The sequence below is a fragment of the Moschus berezovskii genome, chromosome 14, assembly GCF_049115385.1.
Source record: "Moschus berezovskii isolate FMDL1 chromosome 14, NW_MosBer_1.0, whole genome shotgun sequence".
In the NCBI taxonomy this organism is placed as follows: Eukaryota; Metazoa; Chordata; class Mammalia; order Artiodactyla; family Moschidae; genus Moschus; species Moschus berezovskii.
Genome location: NC_142473.1, coordinates 36,412,638 through 36,430,550, shown reverse-complemented (window position 1 = coordinate 36,430,550; position 17,913 = coordinate 36,412,638). Strand labels below are relative to the sequence as shown.

The 17,913-nt window shown below is 46.7% G+C and overlaps 1 protein-coding gene across 2 annotated transcripts in view; it reads right to left on the bottom strand.

Annotated features, from left to right (window-relative positions):
- The window catches only part of SORL1 (sortilin related receptor 1), a 200,936-nt gene that overhangs the window by 67,716 nt on the left and 115,307 nt on the right, over positions 1-17,913 (bottom strand). For both annotated transcript variants that reach the window (XM_088843032.1, XM_055423238.2), the window contains exons 23-27: positions 17,598-17,711; positions 13,152-13,274; positions 10,583-10,702; positions 5,016-5,141; positions 430-537 (exon numbers count right to left, since the gene is read on the bottom strand). In XM_088843032.1, coding sequence (XP_088699158.1) covers positions 430-537; positions 5,016-5,141; positions 10,583-10,702; positions 13,152-13,274; positions 17,598-17,711 — 591 coding nt within the window. The remainder of the gene's footprint in view (positions 1-429; positions 538-5,015; positions 5,142-10,582; positions 10,703-13,151; positions 13,275-17,597; positions 17,712-17,913) is intronic.

The following is a 17,913-nucleotide window of genomic DNA, read 5'->3' as shown; positions in this document are numbered from 1 at the left end:
GGGAAGAAGGTGGCCTTTACGCCTGAACTGCCACACTAACTCATCCTTGGATCTCCAGCTTGCTTTTCCCAAGGATGAGCACCACTGACCCCAGACTACCTTTTGGGGTCCAAAAACACGGCATATAAAGGGTTATTGTGCCTAAAACTGTTAGCTGAGTGATAATCAGCAACTAGTAAAACCAATGAAGAAGGAGAAATAAGTGTCCAATTCCAGATCACTGGTCCATTCGCAGGACATACTGCAGCTGAACAGTGATGACTGTGGACCATGACCTAATTCCACGATCACCCACCATGGCCCCCTCTTCCTCTCCGTCACCTAAACCACGCCTCTCTGCCTCCACCCCTCTCAGGGTCCTGGCCAAGCAGGACCTGACGCAGGCAGGTACCAGGGGAGAAGAGGATTTAGCCCAACTTGAGGACTCACCGCAGTGCCGTTCATCCGAGCCGTCCGAGCAGTCGTGCAGACCGTCGCAGTGTTTGCTGGATGGGATGCAGGTGCCATTTGGGCAGCGGAACCCGTTGCACTTCTTCTCTGGAAAGTGGTTCAAAGAGCAGCAGATGGAGGAGACAGGCAAGACATTCACATCACCGCGGCACGGATATTTATACCTACGTGTGTGTCTCCCTGTGGAGGGCTGTCACAATTACAGACATACACATACTCTGACCCAGAATTGTAACCTACCCGCATGAGTGAAAGTAACAGAGGAACACGATTATTCACTGCAGCACTGTTTGTGACAGGCTGAAAACCACCTACTTATCCATTTTCCAGTGGTCATGTATGGATGTGAGAGTTGGACTGTGAAGAAAGCTGATCCCCGAACAATTGATGCTTTTGAACTGTGGTGTTGGAGAAGACTCTTGAGAGTCCCTTGGACTGCAAGGAGATCCAACCAGTCCATTCTAAAGATCAGTCCTGAGTATTCACCGGAAGGACTGATGCTAAAGCTGAAACTCCAATACTTTGGTCACCTCGTGCGAAGAGTTGACTCACTGGAAAAGACCCTAAAGCTGGGAGGGATTGGGGGCGGGAGGAGAAGGGGACGACAGAGAATCAGATGGCTGGATGGCATCACTGACTCGATGGACATTGGGTTTGAGTGAACTCCGGGAGCTGGTAATGGACAGGGAGGCCTGGCGTGCTGTGATTCATGGGGTTACAAAGAGTCGGTCACAACTGAGCGACTGAACTGAACTGAACTGATCCATCTGCAGGGGACTGTGAAATAAACTACTGTACGCAGGAACGCTAGACTGGTATGAAGAGACTGAAGAAGTACTCGGTAAAAACATGTCCTAGATAGACAGCTTGCTGAAAAACCAAGGTACCAAACAACGCGCATGGCATACTCTATGTGTAAAAATAGGACAAGTACATGTCGTATATTTAAATTTGCATGCAAGCACAAAAATATCCTGAAAAGACACACAGAAAAGCGGGGAAACTGGCAGATGGGAGAAAAACAGCACTGTTTAATCGCTTATAGTTTTCCATTGTGAACCATGTGGATGTGTTATCTACTCAAAACATTTTTTTTTTTTTTAATGAAAAGTAAAATGGGAATACCAGACCACCTGACCTGCCTCTGGAGAAACCTGTATGCACATCAGGAAGCAACAGTTAGAACTGGACATGGAACAACAGACTGGTTCCAAATAGAAAAAGGAGTATGTCAAGGTTGTATCTTGTCACCCTGCTTATTTAACTTATATTCAGAGTACATCATGAGGAATGCTGGGCTGGAAGAAGCACAAGCTGGAATCAAGATTGCCAGGAGAAATATCAATAACCTCATCTATGCAGATGACACCACCCTTATGGCAGAAAGTGAAGAAGAACTAAAGAGCTTCTTGATGAAAGTGAAAGAGGAGAGTAAAAAAGTTGGCTTAAAGCTCAACATTCAGAAAACTAAGATCATGGCATCTGGTCCCATCACTTCATGGGAAATAGATGGGGAAACAGTTTCAGACTTTATTTTTTGGGGCTTCACAATCACTGCAGATGGTGATTGCAGCCATAAAATTAAAAGACGCTTACTCCTTGGAAGGAAAGTTATGACCAACCTAGATAGCATATTAAAAAGCAGAGACATTACTTTGCCAAAAAAGGTCTGTCTAGTCAAGGCTATGGTTTTTCCCGTGGTCATGTATGGATGTGAGAGTTGGACTGTGAAGAAAGCTGATTGCCGAAGAATTGATGCTTTTGAACTGTGGTGCTGGAGAAGACTCTTGAGAGTCCCTTGGACTGCAAGGAGATCCACCCAGTCCATTCTAAAGGAGATCAATCCTGGGTGTTCATTGGAAGGACTGATGCTAAACCTGAAACTCTAACACTTTAGCCACCTCATGCGAAGAGTTGACTCACTGGAAAAGACCCTGATGCTGGGAGGTTTTGAGGGCAGGAGGAGAAGGGGATGACAGAGGATGAGATGGCTGGATGGCATCACCAACTCGATGGAGGTAAATTTGAGTGAACTCCGGGAGTTGGTGATGGACAGGGAGGCCTGGCGTGCTGTGATTCATGGGGTCACAAAGAGTCGGACACGACTGAGCTACTGAACTGAACTGAAAATGAAAGCACCAAGTGGATGGAAAAAAGGAGGACATGCACCCTGATTTTACGGACCCTGGGGTTTTTTAAGCTCTCTTACATCACTCACCATTTTAATTTTTCAGGTATTCTAAACCAAAGCCCTTTTGAAGAAACTTTACCCCATAAATGTTAAGAATCTTAGGTTTTCCACTTGGTGTAGAACTTTCAGTACTAGGTCATCCATTCTCCTGAACAGAAAGCAACTGCCAGACATTTGGCTTAAGAATCACTTCTAGTAGGTCAGTTGTAAACACAACTCTTGGCAGAATAGTTTCAGGAGGATCAGGGATAAGGCAAGAAAATGTGTTTTAATCCTGTAAAAAGTCATCATCCCCAGGACACTGTTCAAAGGACATCAAAAGAGAATCAGTAAATGAGTACCACGAGATGGGGAAATAGCTTTCGGCATAAGAAGGTTTTTCGAAAGTATAAAATTTAAATTGTACAAGACAAGTTACCACTCACTCAAGTCAAAAGATAAAATCAACGGAGGCTTGGGGAAACATCCAATATGCTACTAATGGAGATCCTTTTGGTATAATCACTTGGAAATAACATCCAGAAACAACAAGAATCATGGAAATGGATCAGAACCTCTTCCATATGGAGGGATATACCCCAGGAAGTAGTATCTCAAGGGAAAACTAAGCTTTCATTTCCAAGGACATGAACAGTTTTTCCGACACACAACAGTGCAAAACTGATATTACCCCACCAGGCAGCGACTAAGTAAACTATGTCTCAGCAATAATACAAAGAGGATGGGCATCTGCCATGAAAATGCTAACTACAGAAAAACACAGACATATGGAAACAACTTTAACACTGTGCCATGAGAAGAGCAGAACATACAGCAGCACGCAGACAATGACTGCGATTCCACGTAAATTAGGGATACAAGGTATGAAATAATAGAAAATACGGATATTGTCTCTGCCCTTGGTTTCTGCCATAAGGCTCCTAATGAACGAATGGGCTCAGTCACTCAGTCATGCCCGACTCTGGACCCACTGACGTAGCCTGTCAGGCTCCTCTACCTATGGAATTTTCCAGGCAAGAATACTGGCATGGGTGCCATTCCTCCTGCAGAGGTTCTTTGTGACCCAGGGATCGAACCCACGTCCCCTGGTTGGCAGGTGGGTTGTTTACTGCTGAGCCACCAAGGAAGTGCAGGATTAACATGTACACACTGCTGTCTATAAAACAGACAACTAAAAAGGACCTACTCATAGCACAGGAAATTATACTCAGAATCCTGGAATAACCTATATGGAGAAAGAGTCTGAAAAAGAATGTACATATATATGCATATATATATGTGTAACTGAATCAAGCTTCCCTGGTGGCTCAGTGGTAAAGAATCCACCTTCCAAGCAGGAGACATGGGTTCGATCCCTGCATTGGGAAGAACTCCTGGAGAATAGCAGCCCACTCCAGTGTTCTTGCCTGGAAAATCCCATGAACAGGGTAGCCTGATGGGCTACAGTCCATGGAGTTGAGAGGAGTTGGACACGACTTAGTGACTAAACAACAACAAAACAGAATCACTTTGCACTAACACAACACTGTAAATCAGCGATACGCCAATATAAAATATATATTTAATTTGGTGTGAAAAAGCATTTTATATGTTTGTGTGGCAACTATTTTATGCTTTATTTCTATTAACTATCTCAGAATCCTTCTTTAAATCAACTACACTGAAAAACTTCTGGCTTATGAGAGGTATCCATTTTCCTAAGGGACCATCACAGCAACCTCTCAGCCATAAAGTATGCCATTCATACAGAAACTGCTGGCTAATTTCTGGCAGAGCACTGGTAATGCGACCCTATTTAATGTTCTGGGTGGGTTAGTGGGTTTCCCGTTTCTTTTCTTGTTTTTATGGAGGCAACCTGCTTGCACAAGAATTAAAATGACAGGACGTGCTGGTGGCTCAATGATAAAGAATCCACCTGCCAATGCAGGGGACACGGGTCCGATCCCTGGTCTGGGAAGATTACTCAGAGCGACTAAGCCTGTGTGTGCCACACCTACTAGAGTCCACGGGCAGCAGCTTTGGAAAGCCGCACGCCTGAAGCCTGTGCTCCAGAAAACAAAAGAAGCCGCCACAATGAGACGCCCAAGCACCTCAATAAAGAGCAGCCCCCTCTTGCCTCAACTAGAGAAAGGCTGTGCAAACAACGAAGACCCAGTGCAGCCCAAAGTAAATAAATAAATAATAATAAAAATAACTAAAATCACACAGCCCAGGCCTGCACATCGAACAGCCGTGCCACACGCAAGTGTGAGCTCACTAGTGCGCACCAGGCACAGCAGGGACTCTGGTCCATCTCCTGGTCCATCCATTGCCCCTCTTCCCGAACAGCAGATATGGGAGACGTGTGGGTTGGGGCCAAAGCATCTGCACTTACCACAGTTGACCGGATCCTCGTCAGAGCCGTCTTGGCAATCCATGTCACCATCACACGCCCAGCGCTGGGGGATGCAGTGCCCATTTCGACACTGAAAGTTGGAGGCCTCACAGGTGTGATAGATGGCTGCCAGGAAAACAGGAGAGAAAAATAGTCAAGGCCTCCTTCACCTCCGCAGGCCCATCACCCTCAGCAGCCGACTGCAAAGGAGGCACGTTCTAACAGGTATGACGGGGGACCACCCTAAAGGCAGAATGCAGCCTCCTGAAGGGCCATCAGCTCGAGCCTCGGGGTTTATCATTGTTACACAAGCACAGATGTACACGTTAAAAACTCAGTCACTTTCACAGCAACCTGTGAGGTCAGGAGTACTCCCCATTTATAGATAAGAACGAGGTTTAGGACTCTCAGAAGGTCACGGAGAGTAACAAAGATAATGAAGTAATAGCACCAGGGCTGTCCAAGTCCAAAGCCTGGGCTTTCTCCAGTCCAGCTGGCTACTTAATCTTCTTACTCCTCCAGATTCTGCTGGACAAGAAGAGGCAGTGGGTGCTCGGGGCACTGGGTCCTAGACCTGCTCAAGACACTGCAGGGACCTTGATGTCATCATCTGCATTGATACCTAAAGAGCCCTGTAAGTTGTGAAAGGCCCTGATTTTATAATTCTAAATGAAGTGCCCAATTTCATAAGTGGAAAACGTCTAATCCAAAGAGCATAAAAAATGCATCTAAAATCACAAAGAAAGCAGGCCCAGAAACCTAGAATTCCTTAACTCTCTGGATAGCCAAGAGTGACATCTACCAGCTAATAATACATGGCATCCTCTACAATCATTAAAAAAAATAAATAAAAAGGCCAGGGAAATAGTCACTGTTATAACTGAACAGGCTCAATCGCATACACGGGCTGAGGCCACCTGGAAGTCATTTAGAAAATGTCAAAACTTCAGTCAGAGACTATTTCAGGTGCCTAATATCTGCCTGCAACCCAAGCAACACTACTGGCTGCCTTCTCCATCAGATTTCCCTTCCCTCCTCTGATGCAGGGAGCAGTGTGTGTCTGTTCACTGCTGAATGCAAGCCAGGGCTGGCCTTGTTTGCAACCAGCATGAAATAACATAACCACGACAGACGGGCTCTCTTGGTTGAACTGTGTGGATAGCGTGTCCTTGTGACAGAAGCAAGCAAAACAAACAAAAGTGGGTTGTTGAGTGCAAACCATAGTTACCTATTCAGTTGAGATGGTTGCTAATAAGTGACTCAAGGGCTGGGAAAATGGGCTTCCAATGCCCTCTAGAATTGCTACTGCATTTGAGGCTCTTTTGGGTAATAGTCTGAAATACAAAGCCCCTGATTTTTCAAACCACTTTACAACAAAAGGTGGTCCATCGTCTGTTGTCTTCTCAGAGATCAATGCTATGTCCAGTCACATGCAAATAAATCTACAGGACATTTCAATATTTTACAATATTGGCAGTCAGGATCCATTAAACATCTTTTTAAAATATACTTATCTCTGATAAGAAATATAAATGTGTCCCTGCATGTTAGATGAGCTTTGCCCCGGTAACAGGCATTGCCTGGAATACTTCTGATTTATTGGTTTTACAAATCTGATAGCCCTTTAAAAAATTCCTCACCAAAGCCTTGCTCGCTATCATAAAAGATACTGTCACCTAAACCACTGCCGCACTGAAATACTCACTATTATTCAGCCCATGGATTTCAATTGAAAACAATTTCAGAGTGCTAATGGAGTTTCCAAGTGGACAACGCTGAAGGGCATGTTTGACATCTCCAGATTCTATCACTGATGCTGAGCTGAGAAAGACTAATTAATTTGCACAATTTCATTCAAGTGGCCAGGAAGGGCTGGAATGCTTAACATAGTCTCTTTTTCTGTCTTCTGAGTAACTTACTAGCTCTCTGACATTGAGTGTCTGATGTATGATATATGTTCAATTGATAATATTTAACTGTACGGATGAAAGAGATGGATTTTAAAATAGACTAAAGAATTTGAGGCAGATAAAAAAGAATCCTTTGCATAGCAGGGTCCATCATGACTCTAAGAATAGAAGGGCTACTGGGGCAAATGATCATGAAAATTAGAATATCAGAGTTTCTAATAAAGGCCATTATCCTCTGCTTACTCTTTGACATGAACACATCTCTCCTGACTCAGCAAGACCCTCTGTGACACCTGATCAAAAACATTAGCCAAATAAAAGTGGAGCAGAAGAGATGAGTTAATTACTGTGACAAGAAAAGCACAGCCTTATAAAACAGTGGACTCTTAGAAAATGAAGGAGGAAAAAAAAGGCTAGTATCAACACAACTCGAATGATTAATAATGTAAAAAATAACATAAAGCATAAAGGACAGTAAAAAATAAAAGGCAAATCTGAAAAAGAAGCAAATAGAAATTCTAGATATAAAAAATAAAGTCATGGAAATAAAAACAGGTCAGTGGATATGTGAAATAGGAGATTAGATTCAGCTGAAAAGAGGACTGTTGAACTGGAAGAGAAATCTGAGGAAGTACCTCAGAGTCATAAGGAGACAGCAGATCTAAAAACCAAAGGCATCATCAGAATGAGAAAGTCCAGCGAATGGCTGCTGCTAAAGACAAGAGAAGACAAAGTAGCAAACGGACAAAGAAGAAAAGATAGTGGCTGCAGCTTCCCAGAGCTAATGAAAAACATAAATCCCCAGATTTTAGAAGGACAACAAACAGGATAAATAAAAATAATTTCACGCCTAGGTAGGTGAAGCTGAGTAACAAACAAAACATAAAAAACCTAAAGGCAACTAGAGAGAGAAGAATGTCAGTTATTATTGGAACAGATAATCTGACAGGAGACTTGAAATCAACACAAAAGAGGCCAGAAAGAAATGGAATAACTCCACCAACATACTTAGGGAAAATTACTACAAATCTAGAAACCCAGATGCATCGATTTCAGCATTGAGAATGAAAGGAAGGCTTGTGTATATAAACAAAAACTTTAAGTTTACGACTCATAGACTCTGCCACGAAACACTGAAGGATGAACACAGGAAGGAAGCAGCAAACACAAGAAGGTGAAGTGACAGACAGGTAGGTACCTATAAATAAGTTTGGTTACTAAAAGAGAACAACGATGACTGACTTTAGGATTCTTTTTTTAATGTAAAATTAAACTATGAAGTATTTTGCGGGTTTATTTTGGGTGGCAATGGGAGCCATACCATGCAGCATGTGGGTTCCTAGTTCCCCGACTAGGGATTGAGTCCAAGCTCCCTGCATTGGAAAGGTGGAGTCTCAACCATTGGACCGACTGCCAGGGAAGTCCTCGTGTTTTAAAATACTAAATATATGCTGAGTTTGTCAATATTGGCATTATGGGCAGAGACTGGAATCAAGGCAGGTCCAGGAGAGGGGAAAGGTATTAGGAATATGTATAAGATGTCTAGGGCAACAGCTAAAAGAACAGAAATGAAATGTTTAAGTTCCAAATCAGTGCAGGGGGGATAAAAGGCTCAGTTCCATGGAAAGCCAAACAAGGGAGGGGAAGAGCCACGAAAAGGCCCAGTACAGACCACGCATGAGAGCTGAAGCCCACAAGAAGTCAGCAGGCCTCGACCCATTTATTCAGCTCCGCACGTGAGTGCACATACCACCTCCAACTAATCTACGGATGAAGATGGACAATCGCCTTTAAGAGGTCTGGAAGCACAGCCATTGGAACAAGGCTGCAGCGGCCGTGTAGGCACTCTACATTTCCCCATGCAGCCCTGCCAGAGGAAGCCAGAGATAAAACCAGGGTCAGGGACAAGCCTACCCACAGAAAAGAAGCTGTTAATTCACTGTGGAAGACCAGCTCACGCAGCTGAAACACAAGCTTGACTCATGTGGTTGTGCTAATAATATGTCCAGTCATCATGAAACGTACAGTTGGAAATGCCCAGAAGCACCCCTCTAATTTGTCAATCAATGATCCACCCAAATCCAAAGCTTCCAAACAGCCCTTGTGTGCTTTCTGGACTGACAGCGGTTCCTTCCAAGACCTTGTTTATCCCTCCTTCTGCAAGCCAGGCTTTCAAAGAAAGCAATACCTGCAGCCTTTCCAGAAGCAGAGGGGCACACAATAAGACTGTGCCAGAGAGGACACAGGGATGGGGAATTTACGAGGTGGGCAGGAATCTGGTAACATCACAGATTGCCCAGTGTGATATATTTGGCTTTTGAGTCGGTCCATTTATTCCTTAAAGCCACATAAGGTCACCTCTAAAATAAAACGGAGTATTACAGTTGTGTCAAATAACCCAGTCAACAAAGGTTCTCTGAACTGGGCATCGGGAGAACATAAAGGAGTAAAAGATCATTTCTGTCCTTCACAAACCAAATCTAAACCAAAGCAGACCACAAGAGCGGGATATAAAAGCAGATCTACTTTTTTCGCTTTTAGAAATTAGGGAGCATGCTCTGAGATCCTGGCTGCTGGATAGTGTAGGAACTGCCAGGATACTGCTGCAGTCAGGACAATTAAGATATGGGAATGAGGGACTTCCCTGGTGGGTCAGTGATTAGGACTTTGCCTTCCAATACAGCGGGTGCAGGTTTGATCCCTGGTCAGGGAGCTAGGATCCCATGCGGCCAAAAAAAACAAAACATGGGACAGAAGCAGTGTTGTAGCAGATTTAATAAAGACTTTTAAAAAAGGTCCACAACAACAACAAAAAATCTTTAAGAAAAAGAAAAAGGAATGAAAAGTGATTTAATTCACAAGCGTGAAGATCCATTAACAATAGATGGCAAAAGGAAGCCTGAAATACCAGATCTGCCCTCATTTGCCACAAAAAGGTGAAAGGAAACATCTTTATCCCCATCACTGGAGGGATTGAAGGTAGAATTGAGCAACAATTTCTGAAGGAGGGTGCAGAGAAAATTTACTCATCAGCTAGTAGGATTTGTTTTTCCGCCTCTACAACTGCCCCAGCTCCTTGCTCTCCCCGACTCCACCGTAATGTACATGCCCTTGTTTGTTCATTTATTCACAAAAATAGTGGCGTGAGCATGAGTGAACCTAACACCAGCAGAAGAATTAGAATCTTAGACCACTCAGCCTTCTTCTCATAGTCTGCTGCTGTTTCTAACTTTATCTTTAACGAAATCTTACCCCAAACGGGTACAAGCACAATTTAAGTTTTCACGGTTTAGGGAACGTCTTGATGCTCCATTCCAAAACATGAGCTAGTTCACTGCTCCTCAAGGTATGGGTCCCTAGAACAGGGGCCAGTCTGTAAACTCTTTGCTACTGGTTCCTAGGAAAATAAACTTGAGCCAAAATGTAAAACAACTGTATCACTCATGACATTGCTCAGTTAATAATCTTCCATAGCAAGACTTTCTCAGTGAAGGAAGCAAAGAGCTGGTAACATTTTGGCACAAGGTGATCACAGACCTGCTCTTAGTTTCTAAGGTCCCTTTCTCAGAGCCTTGATTCTGTGATCATGTAGGGCGATAATGCTACCCACCATACGAACAGGTTGAGTGCAGCTTAGGGAGCCCAGGAAATACTGACCAGTGCAGTTGGCTTCATCAGACCAGTCCCTGCAGTCGTTGTCACCATCACACACCCAGGAGGAGCGGATGCACATGCCAGAGCTGCAGCTGTACTCGTCACCCCGACACCGGTGCATCTCTGCAGGTGAGACCACAGACCACGATGTGAGCGCAAAAGCTTGCCCCGAATTCTGTCTCTGACGTCAGGGCTCCTGGTAGTCAGAGATGCACCCAATATCCCCACCATCACTGATGATCCAGAATGCACGCAGGAAGACTTAAAGCAGGGATGGAAAATCATGAGGAATGCTGCCCAAGTAGAGCTTGCCCTCTGGACCTGTAGATTTTGCATCCATGGATTAAACCAACCATGCACCGTATATTTCCCAGGTAGCTGAGTGATAAAGCATCTGCCTGCCAAACAGGAGACTCACTTTCAGTCCCTGGATTGGGAATATGCCCTGGAGTAGGAAATGGCAACCCACTCCAGTATTCTTGCCAGGAAAATCCCATGGACAGAGGAGCCTGGCAGATACAGTCCATGGGGCCACAAAGAATCAGACTCGATCTAGTGACTGAACAACAAACAACAGCATTGGGTACTACATTTATGATCCATGGTTGGGTGAATCTGTGGATGCAGAATCCGCGGACGTGGAGGGCCAACTATAGGACTTGAGCCTCCACGGATCTCGGAACCTATGGTGGGTCCTGGCACTGACGCCCTGTGGATACCCAGGGACAAGTGTAGTGCACTGTGAATGGAGCACAGGTGTGCGGAGACCCTGACACCTCACACTCAAGGCCTCCAGGCAACAAAGGTATTGTCCATTTATCTTGGCACACTTTACAAATATTTTCTATGCTTCCCATGATGGGCAGAAGGCTGGGGAAGCAATGCTCTGGTTGCCCAGAAATCCACAATTTCCGAAGATCGAGAGACAGAGCCTGTGGTCTCAGAAAAGGAGTGATGAGAACCTCGAAAGTGCAGATCAGTGTGAGGTGCTCAGCTCAGGAAAAGCAAGACCAGTGCTGAGCTCTCTGAACGGAGAGGCTAGGGGCTTTCCATGAGCAGAGCTCCAGGGATGCTGGCCGGCGGGCTGTCTCGGGGAGGGTAGGGGCTGGAGGCAAATGAACCCGGGCAGTGTGACCAAGATAGGAAAGGCGGCGATACTGGCAGAATCTTGTGTAGACCCTGGGGACAGCAGCAGCACAGGACTTTTACACGGAACTGTAAAGAGTCCAGGAAAACAGGAGCAGCCAAGACGACTGGGGGCGCAGGGTGGCGGCCTCAGTGAGAGAGGCTGATGGTGAACTGGGGAAGCAGATATTCACGGGGGACACAGTCTGGAGACTCTCAGAGAGGACCCGGATCTGAGGAGGGGACCACCCGAGACCCTGAGGTGGATTCAGGATGCACCAGCATGAACTGGCCACAAGCAGAGGCTCTGAGGGACAGACACCGTTTAATGCTCAAATGTGTGTCCAGTGGCGGGCTGGGAGGACACCTGATAAATGGGTGACCACGTGGTGATCCCTCCTTGAGAGCAAAACCGGCCACACACACCTGAGCCCTCTGAGTGCAGACGGGACAGGGAGGGATGAAGGGAAGACTGTGAACCCCAAGGACTGTTTCCTGGAACTTTGTGTTTTACAAAAATGAAGGAAAACGATGTAACCACCCCCCATAAAACTGCTCTGAAGGTTCCCCATATTTCAGTCCCGGTGAGTCAAACCCCTGCCCACAGTGACTCGGGCCCATCCGGAAGCACAGGCCCAGCTGGACCAGACCTGCCCTGTGGACAGAGGGACCCTCACGGGGCCTCGCTGACCCTTCATAGCAATGGGGTCAGCGTCTGGGCCCCAGGCTGACTCCCCTCCAGGCTGGGACACTCTGAGTATTGCACTCTGTTCCCTCCCACAATGATCAGTAGTTACGGGCTTGGTACCAGAGCCCATCAACTAAGACAGGCCTCCTACAACTGACAGGAGAGGATTATGCAACAAGAAGGGCATATGAAACACGGTTCCAACTCCCTTTTCTGACACAAACTAACAGAATCCCCCTGAACAAGCCCCCTGACCTCAGAGGACCTCCGTTGTTTCACCTGGAAATCAAAGGACTGAAGTAGAGAATCCCACCACTGCTTCAGTTCCAACACACCATTTTCCTAAATAAAAATTTCCATCCAGAAAGCAGGTGCTCAAATAATGTTTGTGCCATCTGCTGACTTCTAACAGGGTTTCCTGAATTACATGAATTTTTAAAAAAAAGAATTCACAAAGGTATATAGCTCTGGGTCTACAAGAGGCTCATCTAACAGCCACCCAGAAATGTGGGCTAAGGCTGCAGAGCCATTAATAAACGCCCGAGCTCATTAGGAATCTTCCCGACTCTGACACGTGCGCAGCAGCACTGCAGAATGCAGCAAGTTCCATCCCTTTATGAATGAATCACTCCTGCCATGCGTATGGAGCTGGCCATGCGACTGACGTCACAAATCCCACAGTGATGTCCAGAAACCCCCCCGTTCCAACCCTCCCCACAAGCAAAAGTGCGGCCCCTTCTGAACGCCATGCCCCCTTACCACAGTGACTTTCATCGCTATTGTCACCACAGTCATCCTCAAGGTCACACTTGTAGGAGAGGGGGATACAGGTCCCAGACTCATGGCAGCGGAACTGGGTGTCCAGATCACAGACGGTGGTTGCTAAGTTGGGAAAGAGAGACAACAGGCTCATTAGATCCAATCAGCTCCCCCCAGACTTCCCACTGGAAAGTGAAGGAAGCAGGTTTTCATTGTAATATGAATTTCAACAACAGAATTGAAACTTCAACGTACAGAAAAACTTAACTGCATGATAGCCTGAAATTTACAGCCAAGGGACATAAAGGCCTATCTTTTCATGGACGGCTTCCAGATGCCAATGGGGCTGGGGAAAGTGAGAAGCCGTCATCTAGCTGGGAGATGGTGTGATGCATTAGATAAGCCCCTAAGACCACCCCCACAGATGTGATGGTGTCTTTCTAAATAACTAGCAGATATACCATTATCCGGAAAACTACCATTAGGAAGCCCACTTTAACCCACAAAGCTGGCCCCTCACCATACAGATGACAGAGGGAGGGTGGAGAGAAACTCCTACAGCAGGAGCAGGGGCCCTGCTGTCAGGCGGGACTGGTTTCAAATCTTGGCTCTATTTCTTCCTTCAGAAATTAATGAGCCTCAGTTTCCTCCACAGGAAAAGGAAGGTAAGGTAACGTGAGCAGGCACTTGTGATGACAAACACAATGACGAGAGATGGGGATTAATTCTACTACCCACAATTCACTCTACCCAACCCCTCTGGGCCTCCGTTCCCACTACCGTGAAATGGAGACAATCCCTACCCTCCTGGCATTACTATGAAAGTCAATGAGGAAACAACTTTGAGACCAGCGCCCATCATAGGATGAAATACTATGGGCTCTAAACAAATGCAACTTCTCTTCCCACGCCCTTCTGCTCAGAATGGGAACATAATTTCTCCCTCTTCTCAATAGAAATGATCCAGGTTTAGGCATAAGCCATAGAACCCTGCAGAAAAGGTGTCAGGAAAGAAGGCTGCTCCCAGGAATAGAACAGAATCCTGCAAAGAAAGTGGAGGGGGGGTGCCAGGAGGTGAGAAGTGGGTGGCAACCCCACAATCAGACACCCCTGGCAGCTCTTATTTGAGGCTCCGTTTCTTCTCCGTAATTGAGCTTGTGGTGGGAGGCAGAGGATGAATGCAAAAACGGCAAGACTGCAGAGGATTTACATCAAAACTCCCAGCGCCTGACCACCACCCTGGGCAGGAGCCTGCCCAAGAGGAAAGGGGATCTGCCAACAGAATCCCTCCCACAACTGCCTCTGTCTCCACGCCTCTCCTCTTCCCTGGCAGCTGACGGGAGCGGGGGGCCTCCAGACAGCGCTGCCCAGCCACAGCCTGACCCCTCCTGTAGCCTTGCCTGGACCAGCAAGCCTCTCACCCTCCTCCTTGATGACAGAGGCCCTCAGGAAGGCTCAGATGAGCACCGCTCTGCTGGCTCCCAGACTCCACATTTCATCCCCTGCGTCCCTCAGCTCCACCACATCCGACTAGTTGGGACCCGAGCACATGGAATCATGAGAAAGCAGAGCAGAACTGATGCTTTCAAACTGCAGTGCTAGGAAGACTCTTGAGAGTCACCTGGACTGCAAGGAGATCAAACCAGTTCATCCTAAAGGGAATCAACTCTGAATATTCATTGGAAGGACTGATGCTGAACTCCAATACTTTGGCTGCCTGAGGCCAACAGCCGATTTACTGGAAAAGACTGAGGATAAGAGGAGAAGGGGACGACAGAGGACAAGATGGCTGGATGGACATGAGTTTGAGCAAACTCCAAGAGACAGTGAAGGCCAGGAAGGCCTGGCGTGCTGCAGCCCATGGGGCTGCAAAGAGTCAGACATGACTGAGTGACTGCACAACAATAAGAGCAGAAAGCGAGGCCCAGGGTCGTGGGAGGGGCAATTACAGCTGACATTTGCACCAAACCAGGAGGAGGGCAGAGCTGGCTGCAAAATTCAGCCCACGGAGAAGCATAAACTCTTCAGGGAAACCTGCGAGCTCAGGGCCTGGTGGGGAGGAGATGGAGGGAAACTTCCTAGCAAAACACTGAACCAACGGGAGAGCCCACCACGTACATCTAGTAGAAACCAAAGCCCAGGGACCCAAAGAGGAACCCCTTGCCAACGGACATGAGGCCATTCAATTTACAGCTCTCTGCTCCCACTATGTCTCATCACGTCTGGTCAATTTTCTTGCACCGTGTTAATTCTAAAGATGTGTCTCCTTGCCCACCCTGTTCCATAACAAACTCCTTTCCAGCATCGGCTCTAACGATGTTAATATTAACTAATGTTTTCAAGGAGCTTTGGCTATTTCCTCACAAATATCACACCTTCCTGAGACCCTGGTAAGCAGAGGAGGTTTGATCAATGCCCCTTTTGCAGAAAGGAAGAATACACAGAGAGGCTACTGCTCTTGAAATTAATGAGATTTTTATCTAATACTCCTCTCCCTGGGGATGAAAGGTGGCCTCTGAAGCCAAGGAAAAATGATTAAGGAAGGTTTGGTAATAACCTCCAACACGCTAGAAAAGGCAATTCAAGGGACTGCAGGGCCCAGGTGAGCTGAACAAGTTGACTGCTTCTAAAGTGGCTTTCTGGAAGGAGCAGCATGGGAACTGGCCCAGGCTCTGCAGATAGCTGGTGAAATAACATACACCAGGGGCAAGGAGGTACGAGACAGGACCCAGCCATCAATCTGTGCTTACAACACAAAATGATAAATGAGCTTATGGATTTCCAAAGGCAAAATATTCAAAAGAGAAGGCTTCAGATGGGTGTCTGGCTTCCCTGCTCCAGCCTTTCTCCCATCTCATTCATTCTGCCCACGTCTTATCTTTCCGAAGGCAAAGTCTAAGCCTGTCATTTCAAGGGTTGCAAGCTGTTCTTTTCATAAAATTCAAAGGTCTCGTGCACCCGCTCACCCTCCTACTTGCCCCCACTGCTCCTACTTGAGTTCTTCATGACCCATGCCACTTTTCTGCCCATACCACACACACACCAACCTCAGGGCTTTCATCCATACGAAAGCCTTGCCTGGAACTTTCCTCCCTCCAGCTCTGCTTGGCTCCCCTCTGCCCACTTTTCCTAAGACCCTCCCAAGGTCCGACCTGGGTACCATTCTTAAGGCTCGTTAAGGCTCGTGGCGCCGCCCCATTACAGGACCCATGGCTCACATGAGCTTGGTTGGCTACTTCTGACCACTCCCTTCAGACTGTAAACTCTTGTGTCCACTTTAATCACCAGTTTATCTCCAAACCCAGCACAGAGCCTGGAACACCAGGGTCCTCAGTATACACCTGTTGAGTGAACAGGTCAACATGTTACTGACTGACACCTCCTTAGGAGATGATGTCAAAGCCACTAAAAATTAACTGAAGAAAAGACGGCCAAATCTGCAGTAAACAGAGTATCCACTATAACCAGCTATTTGTCCTAAACTCTGCTAAACAGAATCACATACTTTAATAGTTAGACCTTAGAAATTACGTATTCCAAAGATGACACCGACATGCACACAAACCAATGTTCCCACATTGCAGGCCAAACCTGGCATCACCACTCAGAGGTTGTTCAGAGTTTGAATAACCTCTCCTGAGCCTGGCAGGCAGCTGGCATCCCCTGATTGGAGGTAACAAGGGAAAAACTTGTTCCCCATCCCTGACAAGGCTGAACACTGAATTTAAATACAAGGGCTATCACCCCGTCACCTGTTTCTGGTCACCAGCTCTATCTCTGGGAAAGGGCCACAGTCAGAACCCAGACTGCCTGTCTCCCAAACCAGCTCAGTTTCAACCATGCGATGCTTATTTGTAAATCTCTTGTAGTGAGTACCTAGCTTACTCACGTGGGTTTGCTTTTAAATAATAATATATATCTAATGTGTTCACGTGCATGCTCAGTCCTTCACTTGTGTCCGACTCTTTTGCAACGTCATGCACTGTAGCCCGCCAGGCTCCTCTGTCCATGGGATCTCCCAGGCAAGAATACTGGAGTGGGCTGCCATTTCCTCCTCCAGAGGATCTTCCCAACCCAGACACTGAATCTGTGTCTCCTGCACTGGCAGGCGGATTCTTCACCACTGAGCCACCTGGAAATTGCACATATGTAATAGGGTATGGAGGGAAAATGGCAACCCACTCCAGTGTTCTTGCCTGGAGAATCCCAGGGACGGGGAAGCCTGGTGGGCTGCCGTCTATGGGGTCACACAGAGTCGGACACGACTGAAGCGACTTAGCAGCAGCAGTTAGCAATAGGGTATGGAAGTATGTTTTCTCTAGCCACTTAAATGGGCATGACTGATCACGGGGGCCCTAAACTCCAGGCCCCACCCAGGAGGTGCTGACTGGCTGACTGTACCAGGAAATGCCCATCCTCCCAAACCTCTGCCCAGCGGGGACTCACGGCAGTTTCTCTCGTCACTCATGTCTCCGCAGTCATTGTCAAAATCACACCACCAGATGCTGTTGATACACTTCCCGTTGCTGCACCGATACTGGTTGCGGAGACAGGTGTTCTCTGGCCATGGAGGGAGGCAGGGGAGAAAATGAAACCAACATCACTCTTCCTGCTGGACCGTAAGACTTTCTGTTCTGAGTTTCCATTCATCTTCCTCAAATAACACGCCTCAGACGGCAAACGGGAAGCAGGATGCTTTGCACAGGTGCCCGCAGGGAAACCAGCATCCAAGGAGACCTCCTTCTCTCCTCTTTTAATTAAA